This window comes from Oryctolagus cuniculus, chromosome 13 (assembly GCF_051225735.1).
Source record: "Oryctolagus cuniculus isolate XC-2025 breed Fujian yellow rabbit chromosome 13, ASM5122573v1, whole genome shotgun sequence".
In the NCBI taxonomy this organism is placed as follows: Eukaryota; Metazoa; Chordata; class Mammalia; order Lagomorpha; family Leporidae; genus Oryctolagus; species Oryctolagus cuniculus.
Window position 1 is genome coordinate 77,786,734 of NC_142879.1, and position 18,539 is coordinate 77,805,272.

The following is an 18,539-nucleotide window of genomic DNA, read 5'->3' on the forward strand; positions in this document are numbered from 1 at the left end:
ACGGGCTGCTGGGGCTTCTTCCAGAACAGGGGTGGGGATGCTGAGTCACGGATCTGTCACTGTTTAGCACCTCTCCTCGGCCCTCCAGGGGCCAAAGCAAAAGCGAAAGCGAATGCATCTGGCCGGGCGGCCGGTCCCGGAGTTGCGCTCTCCACCTCGCTTGGGCCTGGGCATCGCACGCGCCGCTGGCCCTTGTCGTCCCGGAGGGGCACTGTCTAGCCTGCTGCCATGGCCCGGAGACGGCTCCGCTCCTTCTCGGCCCACGCCTTCCTTGCGCTGCTGCTCCCGCCAGCGGTGACACTGGGTAAGGAACAGTGCGCCAGGGCGGAGCCGCGGGAGGGGTCCCAAGCACAGAGCCGGACGGCAGCAGGGGTCCCACGGTCCTGGTTCAGACCCGGAGGGAATCCCGGGAGGAACTCGGTGAGCGCCGGCACACACGGGGAAGGGACGCGGCGTCCAGCAGGAGGCACAGGTGAGGCCAGCCGCGCCAAGGGGCCGCTAAGCGCGCCCCCGACTGCTCCGGGCTCTCGGGGCTCCTAGGTCATCCACCAAACGGAGCTGAGCGGTCAGCCTTGGGTTCCAAGGTCAAAGGAAGAAAACGGTTTTGTATGGCCAAGGGGGCGGCGTATGGGGAGGCGCTTGAGTGCGCGCCGGGCGCCCGTCCCACCTGGACAGCTGGGTGGGAGTTGCACGGCACGCGGTTCCCCGAAAGGGTCCAGGGAAAATAACTTCTGGAGTCTGTCAGGCACAGATACGTGATATGGGTGGGCAGCTGGAAGGACAGGTAGGACTGCATCCTTTGGGAGGAAAAAACGTGTCGAACAAGTTGCACACCCGGAGACCCGGGAATAACTCCCAGTTCTTGAGTGAGCAAAGCAGGAAAGCGGGAGGCAGCCCGGGGACGGTGGCGACAGCCTGGAGGCTGCACTCGCAGAGAAGTGGGGACGAAAGGAAGCTGGTGATTGCTCCGAGTAATCAAAACCTCGGGCAGGTAGATCTAATCTCAGCAGGAACAATGAATGAGTGACTTGGAAAAAAATTTTTGGGCGGGGGGGGGGGGGGTGAGTGCAGCTAGTTGGGAGAGGACGAAAGATCAGTCTAACTGGATTCCTGGATCCTTGCCGGAGCTCCCTCAGGGTCTCATGAAAGCTATGAACTCTTTACCCAGAAAAGTACAGGAATGCATGCTAACTTAGAAAATGTGCATATGAGTTTGGCATCACGGACCCATTGAAGACCAACCATGACAGTTGGTAACTCCATGATTTGTGTGTATTTGTTTTAAGCAAGTTGCAAATACGGTTAGCCGGTCTGGCCAGAGCTGTCCCACCTCCCCACTTGCTGCTGCCTGGCTTGGTCTGATGCCTTAGCACTGGAGTGCGCGTGAAGTTTCATGTTTGCAGGACTGTGAGCTCTTGGTGCCCTCCCCCATCCGAAGCTGAGTTTCCTTGGTGATCTGGTCATTTCCTCCCAGCTGGCCAGCCAGTGTCTCCCTTGCAAGTAACAGCCTGGGGCAGGGCAACTCTTAACACAATGTGAAAGTGAAATGCAACTGTGGTCAGAACCCAGCAAAACTTAAAGTAATCAAGAGACACTGCAGAAAGACCTCTGTAGATAATCAACCACATACAGCCTTTGCTCTTTGACCTTGCAAAAACCTTGCAGCTGTGTTAAGATCTGTTGTCACTGCAATCAAGGGAGCAAATGCATTCTTTATGACCAAAAGTTTCCTAAAGCTTTGCATAATCCCTGCCTCCCACCCCACCCTGTCCCCAGGCAAGGACTTACCTGTTTTCTGTCAATATTGATTTGTTGTGCTTTCTAGAATTTTAATACAGTGTGGATTCTCTGTTGTTTGGCTTCTCTCCCTTGTAGTAATCATTCTGAGAATTCATCAATAGTTCATTTCTAAGGCTGAGTAGTACTCTATTTTTTAAAAATAAAGATTGTAGGCCAGCGCCACAGCTCACTAGGCTAATCCTCCGCCTGCGGCGCTGGCACACCGGTTCTAATCCCAGTAGGGGCGCCAGATTCTGTCCCTGTTGCCCCTCTTCCAGTCCAGCTCTTTGCTGTGGCCCGGGAGTGCAGTGGAGGATGGCCCAAGTGCTTGGGCCCTGCACCCCATGGGAGACCAGGAGAAGCACCTGGCTCCTGGCTTCGGATCAGCCACAGCGCGCTGGCCGCAGCGGCCGTTGGAGGGTGAACCAACGGAAAAGGAAGACCTTTCTCTCTCTCTCTCTCACTGTCCACTCTGCCTGTCAAAAATTAAAAAAAAAAAATAATAAAGATTGTATTTATTTGTTTGAGATGCAGAGTTACAGACAGAGAGAGGGAGAGACAGAGAGAGGTGTCTTCCATCTGCTGGTTCACTCCCCAAATGGCCGCAATGGCTGGAGCTGTGCCGATCCGAAGTCTGGAGCCAGGAGCTTCTTCTGGGTCTCTCACATGGGTGCAGGGGCCCAAGCACTTTGGCCATCCTCTGCTGCCTTCCCAAGCACATCAGCATGGAGCTGGATGGAAAGTGGAGATGCCAGGCCCTGATCTGGTGCCCATATGGGATATGGGATGCCGGCGCTGCAGGCTGGGGCTTCGACCCGTTGCGCCACAGTGCTGGCCCCGAGTAGTGTTCTGTTGCATGGCTATCCCACCATTTACCCCTATGCTTGTCAACAGACACTTGGGGCTATTGTGGGCAGTCACATGCATATAGGTTTTTATGCGTGCATCTGTTTTCCTTTCTCTTGGGTAGAAAACAGCTAGGAGAGAAGTTGCTAGGTCATATGGTTAGGTATGTGTTTCACCTTTTAAGAAACTGCTAAGCCATTTTCCAAAGTGGTTGTAGTATTTTACGTTTCCGCCAGTGGCAGTGGAGAGTTCCAGGTCCTCTATAGCCTCAGCAACACTTGGTGGTGAGTCTTTTTAATTTTCCTCGTTCCAATAGGGACATGGTGGTTCACTCCCCAAATGACTGCCAACAACCAGAACTCATTCAGGCCCTACCGAGGAGCCAGGAGCTTCATCCAGGTCTCACATGTGGGTGCAAGGGCCCAAGTACTTGGGCTGTTTTCCACTGCTTTTCCAGGTGCTTTACAGGGAGTTGGATCGGAATTAGAGCGGCAGGGACTCAACCAGCGCCCTTGTGGGACGCTTATAAAGCAGGCAGCGGCTTTCCCACTATGCCACAATGCTAGCCCCACATTTGTTTTTTCTCTCTCTCTCTTTCTCTCTCTCTCTCTCTTTCTCTCTCTTTCTCTCTCTCTCTCTCTCTCTTTCTTTCTTTCTTTCTTTCTTTCTTTCTTTCTTTCTTTCTTTCTTTCTTTCTTTCTGGCAGAGTGGACAGTGAGAGAGAGAGAGACAGAGAAAAAGGTCTTCCTTTTGCCGTTGGTTCACTCTCCAATGGCCGCCACGGCCGGTGCGCTGCGGCCGGCGCACTGCGCTGATCTGATGGCAGGAGCCAGGTGCTTCCCATGGGGTGCAGGGCCCAAGTACTTGGGCCATCCTCCACTGCCCTCCCTGGCCACAGCAGAGAGCTGGCCTGAAAGAGGGGCAATTGGGACAGAATCCGGTGCCCTGACTGGGACTAGAACCCGGTGTGCCGGCGCAGCAAGGTGGAGGATTAGCCTAGTGAGCCGTGGCACTGGCCCGTATTTGTTTTTAAGAGATTATCCATATGACTTGTTTTTACACCATTTTAACATCACTTGTCTTTGTGTGTATGGGTTAGTTGCAGGATGCAAGGCATCAATACACGAAAACCAATTGTGTTTCTATACATTTGCAATAAAAGTTTGGAAATTGAAACAGTAGTAGCATTGAAAAGCATTAAGTTCTCAAGGATAAATCTGCAGGCGATTTGGTCAAAAACTCCCAGAGAAGACCGTAATTTTTCCGAAGATGAATATCATGACCCTTTGTTTGGGTTTGGTTTTGTTGCATCGGGTATTAGCGCACTTGGGAATGTTTGCACAATCATTTTTTTTAAACTGTTTTTCAGAACTCTGAGAGGCTTTGGTTTTTGTTTCAAATCCATCATATGTAGTTATTACTACTATTGTGTTGCTCTGATAGCAACAAAGTGGTAGAACTCTAAATGTACAAAATAGGAGGTTTGTTGCAATAAACCTAAATGTTCAACATTGAAGACCGTATTAAAAAAAGAGAGTTGCTTTCACATAGTTTGCATTGTATGATTCAGTGTCTTTAAATTTTGGGTTTATTTGAAAGAGAGAGAGAGAAATCTTCTATCTGCTGATTCATTCCCCAAATGCCCACAACATCCAGGACTGGGCCAGGCTGAAGCTGGATGCCAAGAACTCAATCCAGTTGTCCCACTTAGTTGCAGCAACCAGGTACTTGAGCTGTCACCTGCTGCCTCTAGGGTACACATTTGTCGGAAGGTACAATTGGGAGTAGAGCCAGGACTCAAGGCCAGGCACTGCAGTATCTGGTGGGGACATCCCAAGTGGTGTCAAAACCACGACACCAGACACTCACCCCGACCTGATTTTTATTAGAAGATCTAGAAGTATTTGTCACAGAATAGGAAGATATTCTGTATTGGTTCTGTGTGTGTATATATGAAGTTTTTTTTGGGTTTTCTTAGTTTTCAGTCAAAAATTCAATTTTTTATGAAAGGAAAAGTAAGGAAGACTACAAAGAAATAACCATAAAGCTCTAGAATTTTAGAGACTTTTCTAATTACCTCTCTGGTAACATTTTCATAAGTTTATACATTTTGCAAATTGAACAAGATAGTGTTTTGTACGCCACTTCATATAATATTTGTGCATATCCTATATACATTCTGTAATCATTATGATTCTTTATTGTTGGAACTGTGGCTAGATTTCAGTGATCTCACAAGTGTTGGATATTTAGAGTGTCTCAATAGGTTTGAAGTTCTGAGCAGCACAAAGTGGGAATAATTGGATGAAAATGAGCTACACATGGGCCGGCGCTGCGGCTCACTAGGCTAATCCTCTGCCTGCGGCGCCAGCACACCGGGTCTAGTCCTGGTTGGGGCGCCAGATCCTGTCCAGCTCTTTGCTGTGGTCTGGGAGTACAGCGGAGGATGGCCCAAATACTTGGGCCCTGCACCCACATGGGAGACCAGGAGAAGCACCTGGCTCCTGGCTTCGGATCAGTGCAGCGCACCAGCCATAGCAGTCATTAGGGGGTGAACCAACAGAAAAGGAAGACCTTTCTCTCTGTCTCTCTCTCTCACTGTCCACTCTGCCTGTCAAAATAAAGAAAGAAAGAAAGAAAATGAGCTACATAGAGCAAAAAAAGTTGAGGAGAAACCCCCTTATGTCTAAAAATATTTCTGGGGATATTCATTTCCAATCAAATCATCATTTCAGCTAACTTGCTTTGGACCAAATAACTTCTTGCTAAGTCGATTTTATCAAACTGAATGAGTAAACATAAAATGCTCTCAGTTACTCACTACACATGGTTGATGTGATTTGAATGCTTGGAAGTTCTTGGGAAGGTTGACTTCATGCTGCAGGGGGAGAGGGAGCATCACTCTTTCTTTTATTTGCTTAGCAATTTTTTTTTTTTTTTGACTGGCAGAGTGGATAGTGAGAGAGAGAGACAGAGAGAAAGGTCTTCCTTTGCCATTGGTTCACTCTCCAATGGCCGCCATGGCTGGCACGCTGCAGCCAGCACACCGCGCTGATCTGAAGGCAGGAGCCAGGTGCTTCTCCTGGTCTCCCATGGGGTGCAGGGCCCAAGTACTCGGGCCATCCTCCACTGCACTCCCGGGCCACAGCAGAGAGCTGGCCTGGAAGAGGGGCAACCGGGACAGAATCCGGCGCCCCGACCGGGACTAGAACTTGGTGTGCTGGCACCACAAGGCGGAGGATTAGCCTATTGAGCCGCGGCGCTGGCCTGCTGAGCAATCTATACTCAGTCAACTCTTCCAGTGCTTTTCCAGTCATTGTTATTGGATGAGCTTTGATGAAATTCGCCTTCCACACAGGAGGCAGGTTGGAAAGCAGAGTTATGTGCCTGAGGGAGGAAGAACCGAGTTGATGAGTTTGGGCAGTGAGTCTGGTGCAGTTTGTACTTACAGCAAATGCCAAAAGTAAGAGTGCTTTCTTGGCTGGCATTGCAGCTGGAAAATAAGGAAGGAGAAAGGATTAATGGGAGTGCAGACGCCTTGGCCCTTTGGATGTCCGCTCCACACTGAGTTTCTCAGGGTAGGAACCACATCTCGCACTCCTTTGGATCCCACTGCACTTAGCACGTTGCAGGCGTCTGAATGGTAGACTACATGGAAGAAGGTGTTGGAAAGGACTCTGACTGCTTAAAAGAGTTGGAGAGGCATGCTAACCAGAAGACTTTTAAATTTTGGATGTGAGACTAGGCCAGGGCCCTTTGCTTGTATTAAATTCTCATAGACTGACCTGACAGACAAAAAAGATACACAGGTTCTGGGAAGGAGAGTGATTGTTAGGGCTTGCTGTATATGGTTTTATTTGTTTAATTTTTGTTGTTGCTGCCTAATTTCAAAAAGCCAAAAACTTTGACTCCAGTTTTTGTTGCTGCATCCATTCCAACCTATGTATGCATAAGCCACTAATGTCAGAAATGTCACTACTGTCATACCTATTGTATGTGGATCTTACAGCTGTGAGAGTATCATAGAACTGGAAAATATATGCAGCACCTTCAAGAGGCATGGAATATTATAAACAAAGTGAGACTACTTACCTTGACTAACGGGGGAACAATGTTGTGAGAGTATTATATACAAACTGTAAATGAAGTATCAAAAGATGGGATTAAGGCTTCAAAAAACAGAGGGGATTTCTAGTGATTAAATGTATTGTCTGCAGTGTAGCTATGAGACAATCTAACTCTGTGAAGGTGACCTGACATGGCCACAGGGGCCGGCTTTGTGGTGTAGCTGAGAAAGCTGCCCCTGGCCATGCCGCACCCCACGTGGGTGCCAGTTTGTATCCCAGATACTCCACTTCCCATCCAGATCCCTGCTAATGGCCTGGGAAAAGCAGTGGATGGTGGCTCCAGTGCTTGGGCCCCTCATCCACGTGGGAGTCTTGCATGGAGCTCCTGGCTCCCGACTTCAGCCTGGCTCAACTCTGGCCATTGTGCCATCTAGAGAGAGTACCAGCCGATGGACGATCGATCTCTCTCCCTCTCTCTAACTCTGACTTTCAAAATAAATAAATGGGGGCCAGCACCTTGCTCACTTGGTTTATCCTGCAACTGTGGCACTGGCATCCCATGTGGGTGCCGGGTTCTAGTCCTGGTTGCTCCTCTTCTAGTCCAGCTCTCTGCCTTGGCCCAAGAGGGCAGTGGAGAGTGGCCTGGGTGCTTGGGGCCCTGCACCCGCCTGGGAGACCAGGAGGGGAAACCTGGCTCTTGGCTTTGGGTTGGCGCAGTGATGGCTGTGGCGGCCATCTGGGGAATGAACCAATGGAGGGAAGACCTTTCTCTCTGTCTCTCTCTCTCACTGTCAATAACTCTACCTGTCAAATAAAAAACAAAACTAACTAAATAAATAAACCCTTAAAATAAAAGAATTGAAAACCCAAACACTGGTAGTCCCCAGGTCAGATATCAGTTGGCATCATCTTTCCATAATAAAACCCAGTAAGCACACTCCCTGCCTTACCATGACTTCATGGAATGATTCAGAACAAATCCCTCCAGCTCTGCAGGGCTCTCTGGCTGTCTGAGATGTCCATGCTGGGAAAAGACACCAGTGTGAGGCCTCTGCACTACTTAAGCCCCAAGTTGTGGGGAGAAGCTTAGGTAGTCACCAGTGAAGCTTTTTGTGATATTGTTGGTACTGGGGAACCTAAGGAGGACGCGGCCACTAACAGACTCATTGAATTTATCTTGTGGAATCTGCCAGGACCATGGACACCTTCTCTGAAACAGTAACTCCACTCTCTGATGACCCATTATTTTTATAGGTTGAGCTGTGAGTGGCCTTCTGAGCTCTAGGTCTTCCTACGTGATGTAAGGGCTCCTCTTCCAGAAACACCCATGCAACTTTCCCAGCCAAACACACTCCTCTGCCACTGCTTGTCCTGCAAAGGGCGGAACCACTCCTCACACAGATGCTCGGATGCTCGCATTGCTCCTTTCCTCCACCATGACCTTCATGCTGAAGGAAATTAATTCTGGAGTGAGCAGCCCATGAGGAAGGCACACCCTGGACCCACGGGCCTCAGTCAGAGATGGAGTGTAAGTGGGTGCAGAGAGAACCTTGTAGCTCAGAAGGCCTGAGTGGAGGAGAGGGGACGGTACTGGTTTGTAACCCAGGCCCACTCGTGAGGACTTGGCTCTTGGCCTCCTGGCAGTTTTGCAAAAGCTCCTTGTGATGTGATTCTCACGACCTCCTCCAGGTTCCTGCACATTTTTAGCATCTCCCTGGATTCCTCTTCCTGTCAGGAGTGTTTGGATCTCTTTTCCTTCAGTTCTTGCATCAGAGAAGCTAATTCCTCCACCAGCCTCGTGCTGCCCTCCTCACTTCTCTGTAAATATTTGCAAGGCTGGGAGTACATGAAGACCCTGTATCTACCCTGGTGTTCCCTAAGGTTGACAGAATGGCTGCATGTTTCATTTTAGCAGCACTGACCTTGTTGATAAGTTGCCATTCCTCCTTAGTGAAGCCAAGGTTTCTTCCTGTTATTTTTCTCAACATAAAGCCAACTTCTAACAGACATAACAAGGCTGAGCAAGAATAAGACACCTATGAAAAGCCAAAGACAAGCACTTCAGGGTCTTCCCCTGGAAGCTGTAGAAAATGAACTGTAGACTCAGGTTATTGGACAGTAGCTGCACAATCAGCTCCTTCAGCTTCTCAAAGTTCAGCCCATCACAGCCCCACCATGGGGCTCTCTGATCAGTAACTGTGGATCCAGTAGCCACAACAAAGCCTGGGGACGTTCCAACATTTGTACAGAACCCAGCTGGCACCTGGCATTGTGCATTGGTCAGCTGTGTGGTTGGTAGTAGACTTGAGAAATTGAAGACGTTTGTCTCCATTGTTACATAATGATCTTCCTTATTTGCCTCCTTTCTTATGCTATTTTATCAAGATAAAATTTAAATATACTGAAATGTGCCCATGATGTTTATGATCTTAACACATTTCAAAGTTTTATACCTCTCTAGATCACCCAACACCATCTCAATGTGAATTATATCTATTAATTCTATCTGCTACCCCTGTAAGTTAATCAGTAGCCTCTCACCCGCACAGTATGCTGCTCTGTTTTGATTTCTAGTAACATATATAATTTTCACCAGTTCCTGAACCTCAGAGAGTGGAACAGATTATAGTGTGTTCTTTGGTGTTTGACTTTTGCACAAAATAGTGCTTTTGATATACGTTCATGTTTTTTTTCATAAGCTATTCACTCTGCTTATGTCTGAGCAATGTGACATTGTATGAATGTATCACAAACTATTGAAGAACATTTGTATTGGTTCCCATGTAGGCAGGTAAGAATAGTAGGTAATCAGCAACAGTTAGAAAGGAGGAACCGGTTCTGGTGTTCATCAGCACCGTAGGGTAACCAAAGCCTACAATAATGTATGACATATTTCAAATTAACTAGAAGAGTCCAGAAGCTTCCAGCACTAAAAATGACAAAGCGGGAGGTAGAGATGCTGATTATTCTGATTTGATCATTGTACATTGAGCTGTCGTACTGTACTTCATACACATGCATAAATATGTGTCAAACAATTACTTAAGGGCAGGTGTTTGGCACAGTCGTCAAGTTGCCACTTGGGACACACGCGTCCCCTATCGAGGTGCCTGGTTCAGTACTAGCTCCCCTGCTTCTGATCCAGTTTCCTGTTAATGCATACCATGGGAGACAGCAGATGACGGTTCAAGTACTTGGAAGCCTGTCACCTATGGGGAAGACCTGGATTGAGTGCTGGGCTCCTGGCTTCAGCCTGGCCCAGCCTTATGTGTTGTGGACATTTGGAGAGTGAACTAGTAGTTGGAAGATATCTCTCTGTTGGTTTGTCTGCCTTTCAAATACAATTAGAATAAATAAATAAAAATTTAAACTATTTAAAGAGAATAAAGGGGCTGGAGGTGTTGTGTCACAACAAATTAAACTGCTGCCTGTGACACTGGCAACTCATGTGACCTCCAGTTTGAGTCCTAGTTGTTCCATGTCTGATCCAGTTCCCTGCTGATTTCACCTGGGAAAGCAGTGGTAGATGGTCCAAGTACTTGGGTCCCTGCCACCCACATAAGAGACCCAGATGGAGTTCCAGGCTCCTTGTTTGGGCCTGGCCTAGCCTTGGCCATGGAACCATTTGAGGCATGAACCAACAGATGCAAGATCACTGTCTTTCCCTCTTTCTGTAACTGTGCCTTTCAAATAAATAAAAATACATATTAAAGAAACAATAAAGATATTGTGGATATCCAAAAAAATACTAGGAGTAAGCAACAGTAATTTGAAATAAAACTATCATTTGTATTAGCGTAAACAGCTGAAATAGTTAGAGACACTTTTGACAAAAGATCTCCAATGCTGATATGCTGAAAATTATAAACATTTCTGAGAGAAATTGAAAATTTACATAAATCAAGAGAGAGACTGTGCCTTTGGGTATTGAGAAGATTCAATATTAGTAAGATGTTGGTTTTCCCCTAAACTTTTTTTTTTTAAACTTTTATTTAATGAATATAGATTTCCAAAGTACAGCTTATGGACTACATTGGCTCCCCCCCCCACGATGACTTCCCTCCCACCCGCAACCTTCCCCTTTCCCGCTCTCTCTCCCCTTCCATTCATATCAAGATTCATTTTCAATTTTCTATATATACAGAAGATCAGTTTAGTATACATTAAGTAAAGATTTCAACAGTTTGCACCCACATAGAAACACAAAGTGAAATATACTGTTTGAGTACTCGTTATAGCATTAAATCTCAATGTACAGCACATTAAGGACAGAGATCCTACATGAGGAGTAAGTGCACAGTGACTCCTGTTGTTGACTTTACAAATTGACACTCCTGTTTATGGCATCAGTAATCTCCCTATGCTCCAGTCATGAGTTGCCAAGGCTATGGAAGCCTTTTGAGTTCTCCGACTCTTATCTTATTTAGACGAGGTCATAGTCAAAGTGGAAGTTCTCTCCTCCCTTCAGAGAAAGGTACCTCCTTCTTTGAAGACCTGTTATTTCCACTGGGATCTCACTCGCAGAGATCTTTCATTTAGTTGTTGTTGTTGTTGTTTTTGCCAGAGTGTCTTGGCTTTCCATGCCTGAAATACTCTCATGGGCTTTTCAGCCAGATCCGAATGCCTTTAGGGCTGATTCTGAGGCCAGAGTGCTGTTTAGGACATCTGACATTCTATGAGTCTGCTGTGTATCTCACTTCCCATGTTGGATCGCTCTCCCCTTTATTTATTCTATAGGTTAGTATTAGCAGGCACTAGATTTGTTTATGTGCTCCCTTTGACTCTTAGTCCTTTCATTATGATCGATTCTGAACTGAAATTGATCACTTGGTTTTCCCCTAAACTTAATGTAAATTTAATGCAATTCCAATAAAAATTTCAGTAGGCTTTTTCCTTTTTTTCAGAATTAATAAATTGATTCTAATATTCAGTAAAGGACATAGAAGGCTAAATTTATTTTTGGTTTTAAACTTTATTTTTGTTTTTAAGATTTATTTATTTATTTGAAAGGCAGAGTTACAGAGAGGCATAGGCAGAGAGAGAGAGAAAGGTGTTCATCCACTGGTTCACTCTCCAAATGGCCACAATGGCCACAGCTGCACTGATCTGAAGCCAGGAGCCAGGAGCTTCTTCTGGTTCTCTCATGCAGGTGCAGGGGGCCAAGCACTTGGGCCATCTTCCACTGCTTTCCCAGCCCATAGCAGAGAGCTGCATCAGAAGTGGAGCAGCCAGGACTCAAACCAGCATCCATATGGGATGCCAGCACTGCAGGTGGCAGCTTTACCTGCTATGCCACAGCGCTGACCCCAAGAAGACTAAACTGTGAAAGCAGTTAACAAAGTAAGAAGATTTACACTGACTTAGATACTTATCATGAAGCTACAGTAAGCAAACAGCAGGGTATTGGTGTCAAGAGACACAGACAAATAGATTTATGGCATAAGGATGCATCCAGACATAAATTCACACTGCTTGGTGGGTCTCAGGGTCCTATAGAAAAAGCTCATGGAGATCTACCAGTGCTAGAAGAGGGCCAAAGAAGTTCTCGCACTAACCTTGCCACTGCCCCTTGCTGAATATACAATGGAGAGGTTGCTGTCATGAAAGGAAGCTTCAAACCTGAGACCCTGACACACAAGATCTGCCTGGGACTGAGGCTGGACTAGAGCAATGGAAGCCACTCCCCCTCATTAGCCCCACAGCCCCAGCAAGTGAACACATTTGTCTGTACCAAGAGAAGGATGAGGTGACTGAGAACGTGGGGAGATACTCTCTCGGTGGCTTGGGCACATAGAAAGAACAAAAGATGGGTGGAGCAGGAATCTTGAGAAAAACCCTCTGACACTGCAGCCCCCACTGTAAGTGCTGGGTAATACTGGAGGAATGTGGAGCCAGTTGTAGGCTGAAGGTAACCATAGCAACAGCAAAATCCAAACCCAAACACAACTCAATGGGAGACTGGAATGACTCAGTATCCCACACCATTGCTGTAGCAGCAGTGTCCCCACCAGAATGGTAGCCAGTGGTGGCAGCTGCTGGACAAGCGCTTGACACAGGAAATGGACAGAACACTACCTCTCTGCCAGAGAAGAAGCTTCCGCAACTGGTGCTGGATTGAAGAACAGTCTGAAGTTGGAGATCCCCAACCCCATTAAAAGGATAATGCACACCCCTCACCTAAAAGAAAGGAAGCTGGTTTAGGATCGTTACATTTCAGAAGCAAGAGCAGAGGTCAAGGAATTCAAACAGAGTTATACTAGTGGGTTTGGGATTTTTTTTTTTTTTGTATGGGTGTAGTTATTGTTTCTTTTGTGAATCTCCCATCATGCCCTTTGGCTGCTGTTCCATTAGGGTACTTGGTTGATTTTATAAGAATTCCTTTACATATTAAAAATCTTAACTCTGACATTATTGCAAATATTTTTTTTGACATGATTCTTTTACTTCTTTCATTTCATGAGCTTGCATGGTCAATTTTTCCTTGTAAGGTTTTTTTTAAAGATTTATTTATATTTTTATTTGAAAGGCAGAGTGACAGAGAAAGGGAGAGACAGAGAGAGATGTCCCATCCAGTGGTTCACTGCCCAAATGCCCACAACAGCTGGAACTGGGCTAGGCAGAAACCAGGAGCCCAGAACTCCAGCTGGGGTCATCTTCCATATGGGTGGCAAGGACCCAAGTAATTGGACCAGCCTCCACTGCCTTCCCTGGCACCTTAGTAAGAACAGAAGAAGCGGAGTATATTGGACTTGTACCAGCACCCGATATGGGGTGTGGATGTCCCAAGCAGCAGCTCAACCCACTGTTTTTGAGCCACAATGCCTGCCCACCTTTATCATTTTGACTCATTGTGTCCAGGAATGCTTTACCCACCTCAAATTATTATTGACTGAGATATACTCTCCCATGTGCTCATCTCATTCAACAGTGGGTGCATTGGGGACTGGAAACAACTCTTCATCTACTTCCTTCTCCCAAGCTTGCCATGGGAATTCCTATATGGGGGAGGGAGATTCCCAGTCTTCTGGTAGAGGAGAAACTTCTCAAGAAGAGACAGAGATCATCAATTTAGAATTAAGAAAGAATGTCCACGTCTGCTTTTCTATAACAAAATATCTGAGAGGGGCCAGAGCTGTGGTGTGGCAGGTGAAGCCACCACCTACAGTGCTGGTGTCCCATGTGGGCACCGGTTCGAGTCCCAGCTGCTCCACTTCCGATCCAGCTCTCTGCTATGGCCTGGGAAAGCAGTAGAGATGGCCCAAGTCCTTGGGCCTCTGCACCCGTGTGGGATACCTGGAAGCTCCTGGCTCCTGGTTTTGGATTGGCACAGCTCTGTCCATTGCAGCCAATTGGGGAGTGAACCAGCAGATGGAAGACCTCTCTCTCTCTCTCTGCCTCTCCTTCTCTCTCTGTATAACTCTTTCAAGTAAAATAAATAAATCTTTAAAAAATATCTTGAGGGTGGGTATTTTATAAAGAAAAGAAATTTATTTTGTTTCTCGGTTTTGGAGGGCCAAGAGCATGGCATTAGCGCCAGCTTCTGGTGAGGGAGTCATGGCAGAGAGCATCATGTGGTCTGAGGATATGAGTAACAGAGAGAGGCTGAGAGAGGGAGAGAAAAGGAGGAGGAGGACAGGAAGAAGGGGGAGGGGAAGGGGAAGGACAACAGCCTGGAGAGATAAAGCAAGAAAGTGAGTCAAGAAACTTGAACCCCCTTGTAAGTACCTACTCTCATGGTATCCAGGCCAGTTCTGTAAGACCTAACCTACTCCTCTGAGACAGGCATTAACGCCTTCCAAGGATGGTGCCATCCCAATGACCTAATGACCTCCAGTGAGGTCCTGCAATCTCTCAATGCCATGCCACTGGAGACTGGACCCCTAGCACATGAACCTTTGGAAGACAAATTCTATTCAGACGGTAGCAAGGGGGTATGCGCAGATGGACAGCCAAGCCTTCGTACAAGAGCAGGTTCTCAGGAAAAAAATATTGTGTAATTAAGCACCACATTGTGTGGTAAAACCAAATTCAGGAGGGAGGGGAGCGACCAATGAACCTGTGAGGAGTCAGGGAGGGAAGGAGCCTGAGAGTGGAGCTGGCCCAGGACTGGAGTGAGTAGTGGCTGACAAGGACCGAGGGGAAAGAACCTGGAGCCACAGCACCCAGTGCATTAACAGACTGAGCCTGGGGGAATCACAAACTGAGGGAGAGCCACAGTGTTGGTGTTTGCTGCAGGGTGGCAGTGTGCAGAGGAGGAGAAGAAAAAGAGAAGAGAGGGAGGAGACTTGGCCTGTGTGTGGCCTCTGTCATTCCTCTATTTCCTGCCGTCTGGCAGTCTGATCTGTGCAGGAAGGGAAGGATGGGCTCCGCACCATTTGAGATCCTTGATTGCTGATACTCAGGCAGGCAGTAGACGAACCCTGGATTGTGACCCTTTGAGTTGTTCCCCAGCTTCCTATTCCCTGTGGCCATTGCTCACATAAAGCCTGAGTCATCTTGACTCTGGGCATCGCCCTTCAGTTTCTGAAGCGGCTAATCAATAATAGTAATGATGAGGAGGAAAATTCCTTCCATTTGAGCCACAGTTCACAAAGTGCAATCTGCAGTCAGTGAAGCCTTGAGACCTCAAGGCCGACTTGTGAATTACTGAGTTCGCTTCCTTCCTAAGGAAACTGGAATTCAGTGTGAGTGAGTGGCTTGCCCAGCCACTCAGCTTTGAATGCCACGCTCAGGACTCTGTACATAAACCTCCATGCGTTCCATTCACTTATTCCCTTACTCTTTTATTTAACAGAAGCCACTGATTGGTTTGTGGATGGACCAGATAAACTATCATGTCCCATGTGCATTGATTCTGAGTACTTGTGCAGCAACAATAAAGCTGTTCTATCTATCTGTCTGAGGTCCCACTTCACTGTTTTGTTTGATGAGGAAGAAGGAGGAGGGCAGAGGTTTGCCTCATTCATGATTTTATTCTGACAGTCACCATGGTTGAGCTCACTTTTCCCCAGCAATAATAAGAGATTGGGGTGGACACTATTCTATGCAAAAAGGCCAGGACTAAAAACTTGCAAATTATTGAATGGGGTCCCAGTGGTGACGTCATGGCTCCCAGCTTGGCCCTGCCTTCCTCAAGCTTCCTCCTGTGTTGGGACCTTGGTTATGTACAGATCCCTCTTCCTGGAAAGCTCCAGCCCTGCCTCCACCATCTGCATATCGCTAATTCTTGTGCGTATTTGTACTTTTTCAGGGACATGTGCCCACAATTGCAATTAAATAGCAGTAGCTATCATTCTCAGCCCAGTAGAGCTTGTGTCTACCTGGTTCATATCATGTGCCTGTATTCCAGGAACACTCCAAAATATGTGGAGTGACGCGTCTGAACTTAAAGCAGCATCAGCTTTCAGTAAGAGGGCACTTCGTGTTCAATAATATGTCTAATATGTCTTTTAAATCACAGAGAAATGGGTTAACCTTGGGTGTAACCGTGTTATGTGGTGTGTGGGGTGAGGGAGGATTGTCCAGCATAACACACGGCCGGGACCAGCAGTCATCTGGAGGCAGAGGGCTTGACCCTGTGATTTCACAAGATCCCCAGGCCCAAGACAGTGCTGGAAAAGAGCTGACGGGGTGAGGAAGAAGGGAAGGGGAGGAAGAACCAGTGAAGTGCACTTCTACCAACTAAACTCAGTCTTTGTCTCTCTAGCCTTTTCCCCTGGGGCCCTCAGGTCTGTCTCTCTCTCTCTCTCTCTCTTTCTCTCCAGTCAGTGATCTGTGACTGGAGGAGGTCTTCTGGCTTCAGGTGACATAATAGCCCCAGAGAGGTCTCAAGGTCCAAGGTCTATTCAGGCTCCACCAGAAGGAAAGAACATTTTATCACAGAGCAGAGTCTAGTATTTTTAATGAGACTATTCATCTGGTCTGCTTCCAGATGTTTCTAGAGTTGATTTTTTTTATGGTTATTCCTCCCCACCTTACTGCACCCCTCCATCCCTAAGTATTTTCCCAGCTATGTTAGCATACATCAAAGCACTACGGATGCAGATTTAAGACTTCAGTAGGATGGAATTAAACCTATGATATTGCCAAGCTAAACACACAAACACACACACACACACACACACACAGGCAGGAGAAGGGAAACTATATTTCTGAGGTGGAGGTGGGGGAATTAGATTTGGTTAAAATTATTAGAAAGAGAGTGAACATTTTGTCTAGGGTTAGGATATCTGTCTCCCACATTGGAGTACCTGAATTTGATGCTTGGCCTGGCTTCTTATTCCAGCTTCTTGCTAATGGAGTCCCTGGGAGGGAGCAGTAATGCCCCATGTGATTGGGTTCCTGTCACTCATGTGCGAGACCTGGGTTGAGTTCCTGGCTCCCAAATTCAGCATCCTCGACTATTCCAAGCATTTGGGGGAGTGAACCAACAGAGCACACACTCTCTCTCTTCCTTAACTAAATAAATACTTAAATAGAATAAGAATTCAGAAGAGCATATCAGGAGGAACCTGTACAAGAAATCCACATTGGTGCCATCAATACAATGCCCTGAAAAGGGTACGTACAAGCTATTACCCATAACTTTAAGAGAAATTTTAAATTAATGCTGAAAAGTCTTGCTGTGGTGCTGTACCTCTAGATACCACATAGCAGAAGTTCTCAAAATGTGGTGTTAGGACCAGCAACATTGCCATTTCCTGGAACTTGTTGAAAATGCAGATTCTTGAGCCCTGCCTAGTATTTTGTGTTCTAATCAGCCACCTGGCTGGTTCTGATGCCACTGAGCACTGCTGGTAGAGGACCCAAAATGAAGAGAAAGGCAGTTAAGGGGCAGAACAAGGATTCCTAGTGGCAATGGTGAACCTGCACCAGAAACCAAAACTATGACTCAAACACTCAATGTAAAAAAGTAGAAACGTGGGGCCCGCATTGTAGCATAGCAGGTTAAACATCTGCCCGCAGTGATGGCATCCTCTATGGGCACCGGTTCAAGTCCTGTCTGCTCAACTTCCAGTCCAGCTCCATGCTAATGTGCCACATGGGACACCTGGAAAAGGCTCCTGGCTCTTGGCCTCAGCCTGGCGCTCCCTCTCTCTCTCTCTCTCTCACTCTCTCTGACTCTGCCTTTCAAATAAATAAATACATCTTAAAAAAAAAAAAAAGAAAAGCAGAAACAACACCTCTGGACCCTAGAAATGGAAGAAGGAACTCTAAAAGGTGTGAATGAAGGACAAGAGGACAAACCAGCCCCCTGAAAATCACAACTGGGGATACAATTAAAGGACAATTTCCTGACCAATAGGTAATCTTGGTGTCCGTGATTGAGAGCTCTTAGCGTTTCCTTCCAGAATCCTCAGAGGCCTCCAGAGCACCATTCACCAAGTGGTTTTTATTTGGTTACTCACTTCACTTATGTTTACATTTTCTCTTCTCATAGAGCCTACAACTGAAAGTTGCAAGCGTAAAGACCTTTTGGAATATCTTCTACTCAGATTCACCAACTGTTCACAATTTGTCTCATTTGTTTTATCATTCCCTCTCCATGTCCACATATATTTATTTATTTAAAGATTGATTTGCTTATTTGAGAGACAGAATCACATATAGAGAGACGTCTTCCATCCTTTTTTTTTTTTTTAAGATTTATTTACTTATTTGACAGGTAGAGTTACAGACAGAGAGAGAGACAAAGAGAAAGGTCTTCCTTCCATTGGTTCACTCCCCAATTGGCCACTATGGCTGGCGCTACACCGATCCGAAGCCAGCAGCCAGGTGCTTCTTCCTGGTCTCCCATGGGGTGTAGGGGCCCAAGCACTTGGGCCATCCTCCACTGCCCTCCTGGGC

At 46.8% G+C, this 18,539-nt stretch overlaps 1 protein-coding gene and 1 long non-coding RNA gene across 8 annotated transcripts in view; one reads left to right on the plus strand and one right to left on the minus strand.

Annotated features, from left to right (window-relative positions):
- IL15RA (interleukin 15 receptor subunit alpha) overlaps positions 1 to 18,539 on the plus strand; it is a 44,150-nt gene that overhangs the window by 789 nt on the left and 24,822 nt on the right. For 3 of the 7 annotated variants that reach the window (XR_016219786.1, XM_089312374.1, XM_089312373.1), the window contains one exon: positions 68 to 304. Coding sequence is in view for 5 of the 7 variants with exons in the window: in XM_089312374.1 (XP_089168500.1) it covers positions 229 to 304 (76 nt within the window). In the remaining 2 variants the exon portion in view is untranslated. Of the gene's footprint in view, positions 1 to 67; positions 473 to 18,539 lie in introns of those variants that run through there. The other 4 variants (XR_016219785.1, XM_089312372.1, XM_089312371.1 and 1 more) reach the window with 3 other exon arrangements.
- LOC149122684 (uncharacterized) lies at positions 11,664 to 12,871 on the minus strand. The gene is made up of 2 exons (XR_016219789.1): positions 12,768 to 12,871; positions 11,664 to 11,900 (listed from the first exon to the last, which is right to left on the minus strand). It is a non-coding gene; the product is annotated as an uncharacterized LOC149122684 (long non-coding RNA).